A 20,216-nucleotide genomic window follows, 5' to 3' on the forward strand; every position below is an offset into this window, starting at 1 on the left:
CCTGAGAACACACCAAATATGCCATGCAACAATGCTACTGATGAGCTCCCATAGTCCACTAGTATTGCGGAGGCACGGATGGCCGAGATCCGAAAGTGTGTAAGGTGAAGGTTGGAACATCATAAAGTAGAGCCACCTCCACCTCTATGGCCTAAGAAATCACATCACATACTACAAAGTGAAACGTTTAGGGTTCAAATTGAACAAACAAAGAATCCTCCACCAAACCCAATGAGGGTGCCACAAGTCATGCATGAAGTTGGATGGCCATGCCCACTACACGGCTATGGCGAGCAAGCAAGCATAGGAAGAGGGTAAACTTCCGAGGCCTAAAATTGTTCGAGGGTCTACCAATAGGGAACGACAACCTAGGATCTCTTGTGAGTGACGAGATGCGAGGTGGGATTACGCTCGAGTTTTTGGGTCCACCTTAAACTAGGCCAGGAGCCCCACACCATCAACAACCTCCAAAGGAAAGGGGTTGATGTCCCACCTATGATTGTCGAAAGCTATGTCAAGCCAAAAAATTAAAAATTTTAAAAAGATTCTCAGTCTCTAATACTACAAACTTGAAGACAACTTGTACAAAAGTTTGCATTACACTGTTGTAGTCATTTTCTTTTCTTGCCATAAAAATAACGATGAATTTTGATGCTGAGTAGACCTAGCACAACCCACACTGCTTTTACACCACATACTAGCATAATATTGTTAGCATCTACTATCATAAAGAATTCTCTTGGAAGTCCAAACGTAATCTATTACCAATACCTTCTCAATCTGGTCACCTTTCAGCTCACCAACAAAATCTTGTGTGTTATGTCTGATTGCTCACAAAGCCCTATGGACTAATTCTCGAGCTAAAAGCTTGGGGTATGGAAGTGGTTTATGCCCAAGGTGTAGCAGAACACCGAAAACAATTGAACATATGTTTATAGGGTGTGACCATAACACAAAAGCTATTAAGTTTTTGAACCAATGTGTATACCCTATACAGAACTGGGATTTGACTATGCAAGAAATCCTTCTTGGACAACAAATTAAATGCTTTAGTGATATTTTGAATGTCATACATGCTGAATTTCTGTGGACTATTTGGATTAATAGAAATGACTTTGTTTAAGAATGCATACATCAATTTGATGCATAGGCTGAGAGCTGAACTACATGTGCAGACGAAGACACTACGTAAAGCCAACATGAAAGCGTGTGAAGCACAGTATACCAAGAATGCCATGGAAGAGATGCGATGAACAAGGCCAAAGAGGACTTCCAAGAGAAAATCTAGGAAATTCGAAGAGCGAAGGTTTCAAGATGACCTGGTGGCAGATGAATTGAACCTCTTGATCAAGGGCTCAGAATTGCAAAAGCATATCCTCAACCTAACAGCAGTTAGAAACGGGCTAGCATAAATCTATGAAGTTATGCTTCTTTATAAAAGCTTCGATGTAAGCATAGATTAGATTGTATGGTCTGATTTTGATTTTCCTTTTTCTTTTAATATATTTACAGCTCTTTCAAAAAAAAAATTATATGTATGAGAAGCAGATATTTTATTCATCTTGTTATTAAAAAACATAACATAATAATAGCTTCTTCTCCTTAATAATGGATACATACATCTATAATCAAATTTTGCTTCCTGATGAGGGGAACCAAACTCGAAAATGAGAAGATTAAAATGTCTTTCATAAATATCAATTTTGAACCTTAAGTCCCGACTGTATCGGAACATACACCCAGCTTTGAGTTAATAACGGTCATGTGCACAATAGCAATGTGGAAAACTGCATCACCACTCCTTGTACTCATTTAGTCTTCCATAAGGATTCAAAAGGTGAAAGAAAACAATTCTCTCTTTGAAGCTCTCAACTTATTTCCCTTAGAAGGAAGCTCTCTACCTTGTGAAGTATGATTGTTACCTAATGTTAAAATCATGTAATCCCTTAGAGAATCATGGCATCTGAATGTGTAATTTCACCTCACTGTCCTAAAAGCTTCAGAGCAAGCACTAGTGGATGATTTCAAGACCAAATCATCCTCAAGCAATGAATAATTGATGACACCAAGTCCAAACCATCCCTCAAGTAAACAATAGACAATGATACATAGTATGGACAATCGTTGATGGTAGCAAGAGTCCAAACCACCCTCAAGCAAACAAGATGATAAGATCTTAATTACTCCCTGCAAAGTAAGCAGGGCTAAAACCTAACGACTTTAAAAATGCAATGGAGAAAAAGAGTACTAACATAGGGATCAGCCGCATCCTAACGATTTTAGGGTCACTTCATATCTCATCTTCTTCATGCCTTGGCTAGTTTTACCTCATGAAAACTGGACACCTGCCAATGTGCGTAACTCATTGACAACTGGTGGATTGCAAAAGCAATGATCCATTTTGATAGACTCATAGAGGCTCCCGGTGTCGTACTTGGCCTCCTATTTGACTGCGTATATTTATTTCCCAAGTCAATTTTTAACAAGCCCAATTTGTGGCTTCAGCAGTCTTATGAAACAAGCTGTGCCAATCAAGGGTTACTTCAATTGCTTTTTTCCAAATAAGCCTTACAGATGCAAACCTCACATGCCAAGCACTCGTGGGCGCCTGTGAAAAAGGAGTTAAATCTCCACCACCCCCCCATTGCTTGTGGACGGGATCTCCCCTGCCCAAACACCTAGCCATCCCGGATGGTGTGCGGGGGATGGCTGTACAGTCCACGTTACAAAAATAACAAGATTGCAAACGATTTTTACCATTATGCAACACCCTGATTACCAAATGCACCTTATTTAGTTTCAAGTGCATACAAGATGCTTCTAGCAGACCTTAGTATCAATTGAAGGTTGAATAAGAACCCATTGAATAAACAACGGGATCTCCAAAAATGTTCCAACTAGAAGCCTCACCTGACAACTTTATACAATAGCCTTAATTTCATAAGGTCAAATTACAATTTCCGAAGAAGGAAATGAAGCAGTCCACTTTTGAAAAGTCTTAAGATTCGCTGAGTATGGGATTCACCAGGGGTTTCCACTGCGACAAGTAGACGATTGCCCACCTGTTTTAAGGATTTAAAAAGTACAAAAGATTATGCTGGCAGCACACACAAATTAAGCCAGAAAACACAAGGATACACAACTTACATCATCCAAGCACAGACCACTGCTGTTATCACCAACAACAAATGCAACCTGCAAGCAGCCACCAGCAGCGATCATTACTGGGCTCTAAAAATAATCCTATCTAGACAGAATATTCAAACTTGCTTTGTAATTCAAGTTTCGCTTCCAAGTTGCTTTCAATCCTAGACTCTATCAAACTGCATTCAAGCCTGGTACATGCAAAACTAATGCTTGGATCTTCTACAAAACCCTATGCAAAGAAATTTTACATGCCAACTACCAACCATTGCCCTTTCTGCTTGATGCCTATGCGACCTCTGGACCTGCCCAAAAGATGCTAGTTGCGTAGACAACTCCAATGCAATCCTTTCGATGCCTGTCCAAGGTGTAGATGCAATACAAAAATGTCATTGTCTGGAAAAGTACATCCACTGCCGAGGGAATTTCTCCAAACCCTGCAAGAATGTTGGCATGAGGCGTTGAGGGTTTACTTCTGATTACGCGGGAAAACGTCATCACCTGCAAGGACGAGAGAGAGAGAGAGAGAGAAAGAGAGAAAGAAAGATATATTAAGCGTCTACTAAAGACCCAATGGGCCTATGAGACCAAAGTGATACAATGATGTCCATGGCATATCTCATCATGGAATGGAAAATAAAATAGAAAAAGACGAGAGAGAGAGAGAGAGAGAGAGAGAGAGAGAGAGCTGCGCCTGCTGCCCCTTCGCCCTTTGCCCAGCCCCCCTCCCTCTGCGCCTTCTCCACCTGCCCCCCAACCCTGCACACAACTGAAACCGGTGCACCCCCCACTGCGGGGATTATGCAGGAAAACATCATCACCTGCAAGGACTCCATAGCGAGAGAGAGAGAGAGAGAGAGAGAGAGAGAGAGCTCACTGTGCCTGTTGCCCCTTCGACCTTTTTGCCCAGCCTCACCTCCCTCTGTGCCTTCTCCACCTGCCCCCCAGCCCTGCGCCCCACCCCCCCCTCCCCTCTCTCTTCACTGCCGCACGTCCTGCAGCCCCCCTTCCTTTCACGCCCTCCTGCATGCTCTCCTTCCCGCCCCCCCCCCTCCACCTTCTCCTTCTCCTGCCCTTGCACCAGGTGCGAGACCGACCCGCCCCCCCCCCCCCCCCCCCCCCCCCCCCAAGGCACCAAAAACCCCTCCCCCCCAAACACCTTTTTTCCTTTTCCCACTCTATGGCAGCCACTGTCTACCCCAACCGACAAAGCTCGCAGTGGCTAAGTACAAGACCCAATCTCAATCAAGGGAGAGACAAAAAAACAGTTGGGGACAGATAGGGGCTCTTCCTCGTTGCCTGGCTGCTCTCAAAGGAAGGTTATCTCATACAAAGAAAGGGGAAGAGGGGGGAGGGAACAGCCAATAGGTGTCCTGTAATGCAAGTAATCTCGCTGTCTCTGACCTTGAGGAAAGAACCGTTGCTCCAAATCCGCAGAAAGCCTCTTGGCACTTCCACATACGCTCCGGGCCGCCTCTCAACTTCTCCCACTTGCCAAAGATGGTGTGTATGATGTCCGTCCATATGCTTTGGATGGACTCAGTGGTTGGCATGTAGTGCCCTCTATGGCCTTGCTGCAGGCGAACACGCCAAATGTGTCGTGCTGCTATACTGCTGATGATCTCCCACCTCTGACAAGGGCCTATAGTACTCCTCCACCATCTGGCCGCCAAGTGGCTCTCACCTATTTGGTGCCAAGGTACGGGAGGCAAAGGAGCTTCGTGCCGGTCACTTATGGGAGGCCAAGCCTCATGACACCCGTAGTGTGGCCAAGACATGGAACCCACTATCAGGGATCCCAGTTTTAAGCTTCCCACTGAGCCAGTTCCGTGCTCGGGAAGACCTACTATTTACAGGTTCCAGGAACAGAAGATATATCAATTGCATAATGCATGTGCACGCATCCCTACTTGCTTCAAACTGATTTCGAGTGACTTGTTTTCATGTTACTGCCTACTATGCCTGTCCAGTTCATGGGCATTGGGCAGGGCACGCCCACCCCGTGAACTGTGCGAATGCTTTGTATTATGGCATGATTTGTGACATGTGAATAGGTGGTAAGTATCTCGTTTAACCCTTTAATTATTATCCAATGGTTTTATAACCTTTAGGCGTTCAGACTTCATTAAAGTTTGGTCCGCCCACTAAGTTGTGCTCGGGACCCAAGGGCCCAAACTTCGGGCTATAAAAGGCATAAAAAGTTGGGAAAAATGCCTAAATAAATATGCATATGCAAGGCCTCATAAATGGCCAGTACAAGCGTGACAAACTAATGAGGTAGACCCCTAGAGATGATATATAATTCAACCCCTCCTCTTCAGCGTTAGAGGGGTGGTCCAATACCAACACGTTGAAGTAAGTGTCTCTGAAAGCTTGGACTAAACCTGTGTGACCAACCCAGTATCAGAGCCAGAAAGGATGAGGTCATCAACATACAAAACAATGACACAAATATTTGACGGTCCGGTTCTTCCATTCCACAACTCCATTCTGCTGAGTGTAAGGAACTGTAGTCTGTCGGTGAATGCCCTTCGAAGCAAGGAAGTCATCAAATGGTACAAACTTGCCACCATTATCAGTTCGGAGGAATGAAACTCTACCCCCCCCCCCAGACTGATTTTCCACCATCGCGATCCAACTCCTGAAACTGGCAAAAGCATCTGACTTGCGAACCAGAAAACATACCTAGACTTTGCGAGTGAAATCATCCACAAGTAAAAAATATTGAGCCCCTCCAAGAGACTCAACCTCCATAGGTCCTACAAGATCTGCATGTATAAGCTCCAGTGTTCGGTTTGCTCGATGAGTGGCCTCCCCTGGAAATGCATCTCAATGATGCTTGCCCATCATGCAGGATGAGCAAATGTGTGAGAGATCTGAGCTGAGGTAGCCCGCTGACAACCTACTTAGAATGGAACTTCTGTAAGGAAACAATGGATACATGACCGAAGCGAGAATGCCAGAGAGAAGTATCTGCCTCAGAAACCAGAGCCTTCAAGGGGGAGAAAAGCTAATGAATATGGGAGTCTGTGAGGAATCTAGGAAGAAAAATTGGTGAGCTTGTAAAGACCCACATCATGGACTCCATTGACAACAACCAAGAGAGTCTTCCTGTCGATTACTTCGATGACATTATCAAAGTACACACCAAGTCCCTTCTGAGAAGCTTTGTATACTGAAAACAGATTTTTGGAAATCTATGGTACATGTAGAACATCATGTAAGGTGGCAAAGGAACCCAAAGAAACATTACCAACACCGCTGACAGCAAGCGAAGAGTTGTCGCCGATACGAACTAAAGAAGAGTGTTGTTGTTGGAGTTCCCTTTTCCGCCTTTGCCTTTGCCCTTGTCAGAGCCAAAAAAAACAAACTCCGACTTGCCTTTTCCGCGAAGCATGCACTTGTCGTGGAGATAACTCACAACTTCCTCAAAAGGGGGGAGAGGATCACGGAAATAAATATTATCCCTCTGAAAGAATCAAAGGAAGCTGGCAATTTATTTACCAAGAAGTTTATGGATGGGATTGTTGGTGGTGCTTCCGTACTCCTCAAACTGCAGCTTGATACGGGTGAACTCTCCAATCTTCTCAATCAAGTTATCTGACTCATGGATTGTAAGCTTCATCAGATCTGACTCCAATTTGGCAATCTTCATTGTCGAAACTCTCCCATACCTCGATCTTTGTCCACATCTGATGAGCATTACTCCGGGTAGAGACAAATTGTGCCTGTATAGATGGAGTCATGGAATGGATGATGATAAGACGAGCCCGAGCAACCAATATGCTTCTCAAAGCAGGGTCCACCAAGTGAGGTGTGGAGATAGCCATCCACACACCGGCTCCTTCCAGCAACAACTCAGAGTAGAAAGACCAAGTATGATAGTTGGTTGCTGTAAGCTTCATGGAGTCATTGACTTGAGGAGGATTGTAGGATGGTATATGGGTAGGGGTGGGAGCAAGACCTGGATGAGAAAAACTCAGAGAGGAAAGATTGGGAATAGGAACCACCTGTGGAGCGGGAGCAGGGGATCCAGCCTATAATGGTGCTGGAGTATCACCAGGAGAAGCAGCAGCAGTAGTAGAGAAATCTTGTGAAGCCATGTCCTCTGACAAGAAACCTTCTCTTAAGAAAGGGGCTAAATAAAATAAATCAGCAAATCCTCCTCTCAAGCTGTGCACTGCCAGAAGAAGAGGGAGGGAGGGTGGGAAACTAAAAGGAGAGTAAGAAGGAAGACTCTCCAAGTTGTAGATCCCTATCCTCACCACCTAGAAGAGGGCTTTAGCAATCCAATCAGCAGAAATCAGCAATCTTTGCTGAAAAATCAAAAATACAACAGTCCCAAGTGTCAGATGAAGCAAATGCAGCAATCTTGAGGAAGCCTCTGCTCCAGGAAGAAAACGCAGCACCCTCCACACTGAAATCTGCAGAAAACATAGAAAATTGTCGAAGCCTCTGCTCCATAACAGAAAACGCAGCTCTCTTCTGTTCACATGTCAGCATTTTTCTCTGATACCATGAAAGAAAGTGAAGCAAATAGAAAACACGGGTGTAAGCCCAGGTACAAGACCTATAAATGCTAGAAACTGATGTTTATTGCTGAAAACCAAGCAGGAGGGAAGCCCATAGGTGCTGTACAATGATAAGAAGCAAAAGCAGCTGCTAATGACCTCAAGTGCATGCAGAATAATGAGATGGAACGAGGGAAAAGAGGGACAACCCTTATATACCCCTCATAAGAGATGGTCGGCCAGCTGTAGAAGGCCAACAGCACCCTAATAGCATAAAAATGCTATAAAAGGCATAAAAGCTGGGGGAAAATGCCTAAATAAATATGCATATGCAGGGCCTCATAAATGGCCAGTACAAGCATGAAAAAATGATGCAGTAGACCCTCTAGAGATGATATATTTTCCAACAGGGTTTGCAGGCCAATTTCATATTTTGCATGAGTTCAACCCTAGCAATACTGTTTTGAGTCCTAGATTCAATGCAGAAAGTGGAAAAACCAAATTAGGGTTTCGGTTTTTAGGGTTTCAACCCATTTTTGCATTTAGTATAGGTTACATGTAGGGTGGAATCTGCACACGACTTAGCCTAGGTCTAACCTAGGTAGGAAAAGACTTCTTTTTGCTACTCCCTCCACCAAAACCTCACCTCGATGGAGAGCAATGATGCTTGGAAAGAAGAGTTACAACGTTAGTATGAGACTTGGAGACGCGAAGATGAAGAACGATACAAAAGGAAACAAGAATGCCAAGCCCAATACAAACAAATCATTGCCGAGTTTAGGCATAGAAGAGGACCATCAACGGCGTGAGAAAGAAGCACATCAAGTAAAGCTTCAAGAAGAGGCACCTCAAGCCCAGCTTCTGTACGAGCAAAGTTGGGCACAGCTCGAGAAAACATGGGCACAATTCATGGCAGCACAACAAAGACCAAGGAGGAATCACCTTGGGTTGTGAAGCAACCCAAGACTAAGAGCGTTGATGTAGGAACTACTCCCTCCACCAAAACCTCACCTCAATGGAGAGTAATGATGCTTGAGAGAAGAGTCACAGCGTGAGTATGAGACTATGCAGTCTCATTGGAGACGAGAAGATGAACAACAAACAAAAGGGAACAAGAACGCCAAGCCCAATACGAACAAACAAATCATCACCGAGTATAGACAGCAACTCATCAAAGAGGACTGTCGGCAACGCGAGAAAGAAGCACATCAAGTAAATCTTCAAGAAGAGGCACGTCAAGCCTAGCTTGTGTACAAGCAAAGTTGGGCACAGCTCAAGGAAACACGGGGACAGTTCATGGCAGCATCCACAAAGTCCAAGCAGGAATCACCTTGGGTTGTGAAGCAACCCAAGACTGAGAGCATTGATGCAATGAAAAGAGAGCTTCTAAGACAAGAATTCTCGTGAGACCTAATCACACAAAGAGGTGTTTCCAAGGAGGTGCTATTACCCGAGATGCACATGCCAGAGCCAGAACCGAAACCAGAGCCAGAACCCGAACTTGAAACCGAAGAGCAAGTTCTAGGGCAGGTAGATCTTTCCAAATCCTATGTGGAGGAGGATAAGGTCAGCTTGACATTTTCTCAGGAGTTTCTAGCCAGTCTTTCCAAATTCTATGAAGAGGACGATGAGACTACATGTGAGTCAGAAGATTCGAAGACCAAGTCAGAGAACTTGGAAATCGAGCCGATGGATATTGTCACGTCCATCCCGCACTTAGATGCCACATAGACATATCTGTACAGAAGGTGCAGGACCTGGGATGGTAAACTGGTCCCATGTGAGCCCAGTCCGGGACAAGTCAGCCAGGGTTCCATCCTAGTCGTCCGAGGTCAGGTGTGCATTGTCCTGCACATGAGTCCAAGGTCAGGTGTGCATTGTCCTGCACATGAAACAGTCCGTGCTGTGAGTCTCCCTCTGGAATGATGTCAGTGATTCTGTGTATCTAGTATGGTATTGGATGCCACATCACTGTGTAGACTGTTAGGGTTTGCATATAGCAAAGGGGCCAGGCCATAGGGCTACCCCAAGTACTTGTGTGGGCATGGGGACAGTGTAAAACCACCCCCATAAGGGCCAAGAAGGCCCTGGCTGTACCCACCAGCCATGGGTAGGCCATGGAGAACTGTAGGACAGCCTAGGGGCATGCAAGGGGTAGCCGACAGGTTATCCAGTCTTGTGATGGCTATGGGACAAGTGTGGGGCAGGTATGGGGCAGCCCATACAGGCTGCCCAGCCTCCAGAACAGCAGGTAATCAGTGCCCAGCCCTCTTAGAACCATCCGCCTAGTGCCCAGCCAGGTATGAAAGCATGCGCAGCAATTAATAGCATTTTATGCTGTTTTACTCAGTCGTGGGCTGATTTTATGACAACCGACTGTAGTAGAACTGGCCGACTGGTCATCATGGGTAGTATAAATACCAAGGCCTCAGTTCAGTCCAGATATCTCATCAAGCTAAACCAAGGGCCAGGACAGCCCAGAACAGGCTAATGCAGAAGGGGTGAAGGATTTGCAGGTCAAGGGCAAAGTTATCTCGGCCAAGAAAGGTCAAGTTTTCTGTATTTATTTTCAGATTTGCATCATTCTAATAAAGCAAATACACCATACGTGGTGGGGGCCCTACAGAGGGTATTCGGGACCCAATACTGTGTCCTCTTCTCCCTCTCTCTCTCTCTATTTTTCTGCACATCTACATTCAGTTTTGTGCGTTATTTTCGTCGCAACAAGTGTGCTGTTTTCTGAGCATTGAAGTTACCGATCTTCCCCGAAGCTTCCGCATGTTACAGTGGTATCAAAGCCTACTTCAAGTGCAAAGATTCAACAAAGAAACCAGAATTTTTTCTCGCTCATGCGGTTGGTTTTCAAACGCTGGTGGACTTCCCCTTTCGGAGTGACTCCTGTCCCTCGAAGGACGGTTGGTTTTCAACCTCCGGAAGTCTCCCACACACATAGTGGATGGTCAGATTGCGCTCCGGAAAGGAAGTGCGTTTTCGTGCTATGGCGAGCTTCAACGACGAGAAAGACCAAGAACCTTGGGACTAGAGTGCACCGGGCAACCCAGTTAGGGCTCCAAGCTTGAGTGTTACAAAGATGTTCCAGCAGATGATGCAAGCAATCGCAGACCAGACGACCAAGTTGGAAGAGCAAAAGGCACAGATCCAGGCTCTAGAAGAGCGTACCCGTTCTCCAACGTCGCGTTTTCCATCTCCTCCTCCCTCTCCTTCTGTATCCCAGATTCCAAATCCTCAACACAGGGAGCCTCTCGCGGGGTCACGACCGCAACCGAGCTCTTTACTTGAGTTGCAGATGCGTGCATTGGAGATCCGACAACGTGACGACGAAGCCATGCGATGCGTGGAACATGAGCGTTACCTTAAAGCTTTGGACGCCAGATTGACACCAGCGGCGCCCTCGAATCATTTTCCCGAGAAAATGAACTTCAGTAAGTATAATGATAAACTCGACCCCACAACTCTTTATTCATGGTTGCATCAGTTTGAAGCTCACTTTGCCGCAGTTAGAAAGACAGATACTAACAGAGTGATCTTAGCCAGTTGGTACTTGAAAGGTGAGGCCATTCCTTGGTGGACTCAGTGGGCTCATGCCCACACCAGATTAGGTATGGCCGCTTGTGTGTGTGTGGGACAAGTTTGTCCACGACCTTAAGCAGCGGTTTCTACCGCCCCACTACCTTGAGCGACTCAAAGACGAGTTCAAGGGAGCGCGTCAGAACGCACAACCAGTCCTTCAGTTTGCCGATAGAATTTCGACTTTATGTTTGCAATTAGGCTTATCTGATTCGGACAAGAAAGGGCAGTTTTTGTATGGTCTTGACACGTAAATCCAGTGGGAGGTGCATATGTTTAGGCCAGCCACCTTCAAAGACGCACTCTCGCTTGCGCAGAGTGCAGAAATGAAGCATAATGGTGGCAAGCCCAAGACTTCCCAACCGGCTACTCCTAAGGCTACCGCCTCAGGGGGGAAAAGGCCAAAACCAAACGGGGTCTTCCCCAGGACAGAGCACGGGAGCCTCTGGCTCCAAGAACTCGAACAATGCATCCAAGCTTACTCCAGACTAGAAAGTGGAGGCAAGCAAGACAGGTGGCAAGTTGAGTGCTAAGGAGATTTCTCAGTACAAGAAGGAGGGTAGGTGTTTCTTTTGTCATACAAAACGACATACTTCTCGAGAGTGTCCTCAGAAGACTACCGCTCCAAAGACCTTCGTCGCTGCCTCCATAGCTTCCGTGGTGAGCCCAGCTCAATTATTAGCCGGGAGCTCGAAGATGAGCAAAAGGGCGTCCATGATCACGAGTATGAGCGCAACGAATTGCTCAAGTCCTTTAGCTACATAGGTGGCTAGAGAGTCGTCGTCTTATTTGACAACAGCAGCACGGAGAACATGGTCACAGAACAGGCCGCTCGGAGTGCCCATTTCGTCTCGACTTCGATTGACAAACAAGTTGAGGGTTTTAGCACCGGCATGACAACGAGCGTCAAGTATGAAGCTCTAGGTGCTAAATTAGTTATTCACGGCATAGAATTTGTGCGTGATTTTATGGTTGCCCCTCTTGTAGGAGGGGCAGACATAATCTTGGACATTCAGTGGTTTCACAAGTTTCAGCCTAATGTCCAATGGGACAAGCACACGTTCTAGATCAATCGGAATGTGTCAAACACCCCAGTGACCATCAAGTGTGAGCCAAGAATTCCGAACTTTCCGCTCATAAGCCACTTGCAGGATAAGCGAGCAGTCAAGAAAGGCGCACATTGTGCAATGATATACATCCAGACAGCCCAGACGGTGGCCAGTGCTTCCGAGAAGTACTTGGCTCTCCATGAAAAGTTCCATAAGGTTTTTCTTCGGAACAGTCTCCCTCCCCAGCTCCCCCCGTCCAGACCGAAGGACCACAAGACTGACCTCCTCCCAGGCTCGGAACCCCCGAGCAAGTTTCCGTATCGCCTTTCCAAGGTAATGGAATCGGAGTTGGACCGCCAACTCCAAGAATTGTTACAATCTGGCTTCATTCGCCCCAGTATGTCGCCATTTGCAGCACCGATCTTATTTGTCAAGAAGAAAGATGGGTCTTCTCGGTTGTGTGTTGATTATCGTGCACTCAATAAGCTAACTATCAAGAGTAGATTCCCGATGCCTCGAATAGATTATATTCTCGGGAGGCTGAATGGAGCGAAGGAGGGGGTACCACCAGGTGAGGATTGTGGAGGGGGACATCCCCAAGACAGCCTTCTGTACGGAGCGGACCCACTATGAATTTGTGGTCATGCCATTTGGCTTGACGAACGCCCCAACTACATTTAACCGCATGATGATGCGTGTCTTTCAAGATTTGATTGGAAAGTGTATGTTCATATTTCTGGCCAACATACTGGTATTTTCAGCTATGGTTGAGCATGACATTGATGTGGAGAAAGTCCTTAAGTTGCTGGAAAACAATGAGCTCTACGTCAATGAAAAGAAGTCGGAATTTTATTTGTTCCAGGTGCATTATCTAGGATACATGATTAGTACAGAAGGCATTCGACTTGATCCGGATAAAGTGGCCGAGATTGTTAATTGGGAAGTACCTCAGACACATATGACATCAGATCCTTTGTGGGTATATGCCAAGCATACTCCTAAAAGAGTGCACAGAGCGGAAGCAGAGTGACACTAGAATGTGCTGAACAGAGAGTGCAAGAGAGAGAGATATGGAGAAAACTATGCTGAATATACTAAAGCAAAACAGTCCCAAGCAAGAGACACTACAAGTCTCAAAAGTGAGGGAGCAAAATATGTGCAAGACTGAATAAACAATGAGAGGCCAGCACCCACTATATATAGTAGATGTAAGCTGGCCGACTGGAGTTGCAAAACAGGCCAACTGGAGCTACTGGACAGGCCGACTGGAAAATGCCAAAAAAGCTGGGAAAAATCCAGAAAAATACTAGAAAAAGGGGTGGCCAGCCCACAAGCAAGGACCATGCAAAAGGAGGGACCAAATGGACACCATAAAAGAGCAGAATCTGGGGATGAATGTTAGCACACAACGTAGAAGCAGGCTCCTCCATAGAAGGCAAAGAGACCAGCAACACATCCTGGTCACTGGTTGTCGAAGAAAGAATTGGAGGCGAAGCAATAGGAGAATAATCCCCCTTAGAAGCTGTGAGCAAAGACAGCCCACTGTCATCCTCAAAAACATTACCAAATATATCATCCTGGCAGGGAAAAGTATGCGCAGAAACTGAAGGCAAGGCAACAGGAGAAACAAACTCCTCAGATGCAATGAGCAAAACTGGCCCACTATCCTTCTCTACTGCAGGAACATCTCCAAAGGAAATATCCATAAGATCATTGGCTGCATAGCACCCAGAAGTAGAAACCATCTATCGATCACTGGCATCACCATACAGGTCACAAAGCAACTGCCACCCATAGAAAGTAGAAGCATCATCAGGAGCATAGATGAAGTGTCGAAGAACCGAATCCTGACAATTCAGAAGGAGAAAGCCATAGATCTGTCCGTCAGTCTTCCTCCACCGACACACATCCTCCGCAGAGGCAAGATCCGGCAAGCACCGATTCTTGTACGAGAGAAACTCCATCAAACCATACTCCCTGAGAATAGAAGTAACCTGCAACTTCCATGATTGAAAGTTACCACCATCCAACTTGTCTACCTCATCAAGAAAATAACAAGAGAGTGGTACAGGAGCCAAATCTAAAGTTGTCATCATTGATCCAATCAACACGACCAACCCTCATAAGATAAAACTGTCCAAATTAGAAAACACTCATATAGGGTCTTTCCTCCCACCAAAACGCAGCCCTAAGAGGCTGGACAACACCCGAAAATCCTCCTGTGGCAAAAAACGCAGAAGCTTCTGTCGACTGTACCTCCAACCTTGAGGTCACCAGAAGAAGGAAGCAAAAAATTTAATATAGAAAGGAAAGGCAGCCACACAAGGCTTGGGAATATGTTGTAAGAGGGTGCAAGAGGGAAAGGCAACAATAAGGACAGTAGCTTGGGCTCTTCTCAAGAAAACGCACAATCTCTAAAGAAGAAGTGTCCTCCACAGGTACCAAGAGTGCCACCAAAGCCTACAACACCAAAGACCCCCTCTGCAAAGGAGCAAACCCACGGGAGAGGAAAAACACAACAAAGGAAGCTGCTGTCCTGAAGAGAAGACAGGCCGCCTATGTCCCAAACTCCACATGGAAAAGAAGAAAATTAGTCAAACAGTACCAAAAGGCTATGTTGATGAAGCCAAACTGAAGGGCGCAGCAACCAGCAGGTTCAGTCCAGAAAACGCGGCAAAGGAAGCTGCAGATCTGAGAGAAAAAACGCAGAGGCAAAGTGACCAAGATCAGTCCAGAAAACGTAGCAAAGGAAGCTGCAACAAAGAGGTTGCTAAACCAGGAGCAATGATACCATGAAAGAGTGCACAGAGCAGAAGCAAAGTGGCACTAGAATGTGCTGAACAGAGAGTGCAAGAAGAGAGAGATATGGAGAAAACTATGCTGAATATACTGAAGCAAAACAGTCCCAAGCAAGAGACACTACAAGTCTCATAAGTGAGGGAGCAAAATATGTACAAGACTGAATAAACAATGAGAGGCCAGTACCCACTATATATAGTAGATGTAAGCTGGCCGACTGGAGCTGCAAAACAAGCCAACTGGAGCTACTGGACAGGCCGACTAGAAAATGCCAGAAAAGCTGGGAAAAATCCCAAAAAAATACTAGAAAAAGGGGTGGCCAGCCCACAAGCAAGGGCCATGCAAAAGGGACCAAATGGGCACCATAAAAGAGCAGAATCTTCTTCATGCGATGTCTCTCTCGACATGCTGGAGGCTTGGGTATTTTTTCCAGACCGCAATCTTACCATCCATCGGATTCTCTCACTTCTTTAGCCGAGACAGGTCACCAACCTGATGCTCGGATACTAATGTTACATGGACTAAGGTTGATCGTGGTAACGCACAACAAGGCCTTCTTAATACCTTTATGTGGTGAGATCTTTAGCATCCAATTCACAGAGTAGAGAAAGAGAAGAGAAGTAGACGACACAGTATTGGGTCCATATTACTACCCACTAAGCCCACCCTCCCCCCTCGTCGCAAGCAGGAGTATTTGGAGAATTGTTGTACAATGCTTGAGAACAAGCAATATGACTGCTCAACCCAAGGATGAGGAAGACCGTATGTAGAGTGTGTGATGTATGTGTGATTGCACCACGCAGTTCTTTCTATCTTTGGAAAACCCTAGCACATAGGCTTAAGTTTTTGGAGGACATCATTAGAGACCGTGTGGTTGAGCGGTTGAAGTTGCCTACCATGGTTAACATTAGTGGCATAGTGCTAGCCACCGCCATGTGAGGCAAGTGGAAGAAATTGAACCAGTTTCAGGTTGCAGAAGCCTTGCAAGCTGGCCCAATGGCTTGTGGAGAGTTTTCTGAACGCCGCATGTTCAACGTGGCACCTTTGGATCAGTGAATATTATTCTAGGCCACCTTGAATGGCCGACTCCCAAGTGCATTAGAGACGTACGAAGATTTCTAGTCTTCGCAGAATATGAAAGAAGGCACATCAGAGACTTCTCAAAAAATAGCTACCCATTGACCAAACATGAAATAAAATTTGTTTCGGATGACGACTATCAAGAAGCTTCCAGGCTATCGAAGACAAGTCAGCCGATCCGGGAGATTCCCCAAATTTGTTGTCACATGCGATGCAAGTGGGAATCAAATATAAGATGTGTGCTTTCTCACTATGGGAGATTCGTGGCCTATGAATCTCAAAAATTAAGAGACCATGAATGGAAGATTCACACTTGCAATCTCAAGTTAGTTGGGTGGTGCACTTCCTAAAGCATCGGAGACACATCAAAATAGAAAGATTTTGGGTGGGGAATTAGAGAAATTTGGGCAAATTGGAGGATATAGAAAATATTGGGGAGATGGGGGCAATTGGGTTAAATTGGGGGAGATATTGGGAAAATTTGTGTAAAAAAGGGTGCTTTAGAAGAAAGGTGAGAGAAGAGGGAAAAAGAAGAGGAGTTATTATCTCTACAATAAGGTAAAGCATCTCTCTCTCTCTCTCTCTCTCTCTCTCTCTCTCTCTCTCTCTCACACACACACACATTCCATAAAACCCTAGCACACACGTGCGTGTGCGCGCACACACACACAAACACGTAATTTACAAAAACCCTGGATTGATGGATCCAAATGATTTCGCAATTGAAAATTATCCCCATAAACTCATGAGAATCATAGCTGTCTACCAAACACAATCAGATGATGCATCTAAGACATAAAAACTTGTTGCTTGCAACAATATTTGAGAGGCTATAATGAATACAAAGTGACGTAGGAACATTGTAATTTTGAGGAAAGGAATCTATCTAGAAGAAAAAAAGCAGAGGATCAACCCAAGAATTGGTCTTTGTATTGTTTTTTTTCTTCTTTTGAGGAAGAAACTCACCGATTGGTGGCCGGACCTTTGTTGTACGTGACCCGAACTCCCAGAGAGCCGAGGAAGCCCACAGCTGCAAAGGCGAGGGTTGTAATGAGGAAGACGATAGCGCCACCCATCTCGATGATGATGAGGATGATGATGATGATGATGATGATGAGAGCTCTAGTTTGTTAACTTTGAAAAACTCCTCATATGTAGCACGCCACAAGACTGCCCCTCCTTTTTCGGATGGGCGGGGAGATGGACAAGGAAGGCTATGATAATGGGCGGGGGGAGAACTTGCCTTTCTTCCTTATTTTCCACTGAACGTGTAAAGCACCTCGGCTCTCAAAAATTGTTCCATCCATGTCCATGAGAAAATGGCTGCCCATGCTTTTTTTATTTACGAGCATCCAACTCAAAAAGTGAGTGGCAACTATCCTATGTTGTTCGTAAAGGGGATAACACCTGCCATGCATGATTTTTCACTCCCATTGGTTGTTCAAGAAGTGGTGGATGTGCAAGCAATCTGTCTCTAAAGGCCCCAAGGCGCATTTTGGACCGGTATTGTGACTAAACATTTTCCCTTAGAATCCTTGAACTTATGAATTTTGCCTTTTTTTAAGAGAATTTATCTTGCTAATCCATTGAATTGTCCCTACACATGAAAAACATGTGTCCAAAATGAAATATTCACAACAAAGTGGAGGATTCTGTTATGACCCATGTTATTTGACGAATGATAATCATGGTCATTTAATATTTGATTTACATTTTTTATGATGCCTATTTCTCATGAACATGTTAGGATTGATTGATGTGATGTCAATTGATTGTTACTACTGACGTGGTTTATGTTTATGAGTTTAGGTGATGAGGTGTGCAAGGGTACCGATTTAGGTGTTACACAGTGCGAGGGTACTGATTTAGGTGTCGCACGGATGGTGGATTGAGTCGTGGCGTGTGGACAGATCTCATTATTTTATTCACAATATTTTGTGGCTGTACTATGGCATTTGATATTATTTTAACATCAGTGTGATGTGTGTGTGCGCATGCGTCAATTTATTGTACAGCGTACGAGCACTAGTTGATTTATTTTGTAATGTGCATATGTGCACAAGTTAGATTATTGTATTAGAAGAATTGTGCAAACCTTAGAAGGTTTGAGGACAAAGGTTAATTGAGGACAAAGGCTAATTAAATGGCAAAGTCCAAATATGGATGTGTACTTTATTTTTGGCTGAAAGCCTACTTTTGGAATATATCACAAATACCCACGCGAGAAGAAGCCACTCACGCTGGGGGGGAAGATTGCACCCAGTCTTGTGTTGCCTTGTATTGATGGTGATGTATTTCTTTCTCTTATCTTATGTTTTGTTATATGCTTTAATTTTCAATTTAATTCAAGTACTTGTTTTGATATTTGATAAATTTTATGAGTTTTTTATTATTCCCTTCAAGAAAATTAAAGGGTCCGATTGCAGATTCACCATAGGCATTCCTTCAATTTTGTTTTCTTGTGTATGCATGTGGAGGGTGTGGTAAAAGCATGCGCACGTGCGTGCGTGAGTGCATGCATGCATGCATGACACACACACACACACACACACTCACACACACATCCTTCATCTAGTATTTAGGGTCGAAAAAACTCAAGAATGGGGATGTGAGAGAAAAAGGAATGAACTTTTGGAAGGTTTTTTAATGTGATATAAGAATATACGTGTTTTTACCTTACAACTAGTCAACCTTTCTTTTTTGCCAACTAGTCACCTTACACCTTTCATAAGAGGCTTCCTTCTTGTGCCCCTGTGCTCCAGAAAAGTAAGGACTCTGCTTTGTGTGCAACTATACCAAGACAATGATGTCCCATTCTTTGCAATACAAAATGCGAGTGGTCTTTAGCCGAGGAACCCATGTCAATGTTTTTATGTGGCTTGGGTTGTCTACCTACGTTGTCTAAAAGTGTGCTTGCAATCGACAAGTGAACACACATCCCAATCCAAAGCAAAACACAAGGTAATCAACTCCCTCTTGGTTTGTAAAGGGTTTTAGTAATGACTCTATCATTTAAAGGATTGCATAAGACTTAATGAAGTCTCCTCTCAAAACTCATTCTCCTTTTTGCATAAATGACATAAGCTACATTTGGCCTTTTTACACTCAATTTTCCAAGATCTTTTCTAAGTTATTTAGCCCTTGTATTCACAAATGACTGGCTTATTGTCCTTTTTCTCTAAGCACAAGTATGCTATGTAGCCATGATCCATAGAGTAACATGGCCTCACCCGTAAGCCCACATGGTGGGCTCTTAATATCTCCCCTTGCTTCCTTTGAGGATTGATGTTCTCCATGTCATGCTCAAAAACTCCATTATAAACAAAACAAGTTTTTCCATCTTGTCTTGATTGTTTCTCTATTATCTCAAAAATAACCACCCATGTTGTTTACCCGATTGGTGGATAGGCTTTTTATTCCTTTGCTACTTCAAAATAAGAGAACAAAGAAGTTAGACATCTCCATAGTCTCCATGTGCATGTAGCCAACTTGCTCCACAAAATGTCACCCCAATGGTCCTAAGAATGGTATGTCCTCATAAACTTTGGTTCTTGCTTTAGTTGATGATTTATCTTGAGCACACTTCTGACATAAACAAAGAAGGCATCTATTCAAGTCAAGATTAGGTCTTGCTTTCGAGCCACAATGCAACTCCCCACCGATGTGGGTGTGCTAGCTCATCCATCACGTCCTCACTATGTTATCACATCGGAATGCTCCTTTACTAAGGGAGTGAAGGTAGATCTCTCTATGCCTAGATGGAAGCAAAGGAGAATGTCCTTCTTCCTAGTGTTTCGCTCTCGCAGGTTAAGGAGGAAGCTAATGAAAGAGGAAAACCTTTAACCAAACCTATCCAAACAAGCATGCAAGAATCCAATAAACCACGAGAAAGCAAGAGTAGAGTAGAGAAGAGCTCAAAAGTATTGCAAGGGAATGAATGTGTATTGCTTAGTATCAAAATGGCCTTATATACAAGTGACTCGTTTTCACACGAGGCCGACCAAACTTAAAAATGATTCGGTCACTATTGCTAGTAGTCTTAAGC

At 44.6% G+C, this 20,216-nt stretch overlaps 1 protein-coding gene across 1 annotated transcript; it reads right to left on the bottom strand.

Annotated features, from left to right (window-relative positions):
- Window positions 1–2,918: 2,918 nt before the first annotated feature.
- On the bottom strand, window positions 2,919–17,471 carry LOC147625922 (V-type proton ATPase subunit e2-like). The gene is made up of 3 exons (XM_086817875.1): window positions 17,138–17,471; window positions 3,148–3,195; window positions 2,919–3,062 (listed from the first exon to the last, which is right to left on the bottom strand). Exons 1-3 carry the CDS (start codon window positions 17,245–17,247, stop codon window positions 2,999–3,001), a joined length of 222 nt encoding a protein of 73 aa, XP_086674001.1. The 5' UTR covers window positions 17,248–17,471; the 3' UTR covers window positions 2,919–2,998.
- Between the last annotated feature and the right edge of the window lie 2,745 nt (window positions 17,472–20,216).

The sequence above is a fragment of the Cibotium barometz genome, chromosome 23 (assembly GCF_041138505.1).
Source record: "Cibotium barometz isolate CiBa-2024 chromosome 23, ASM4113850v1, whole genome shotgun sequence".
NCBI classification, from domain to species: Eukaryota; Viridiplantae; Streptophyta; class Polypodiopsida; order Cyatheales; family Cibotiaceae; genus Cibotium; species Cibotium barometz.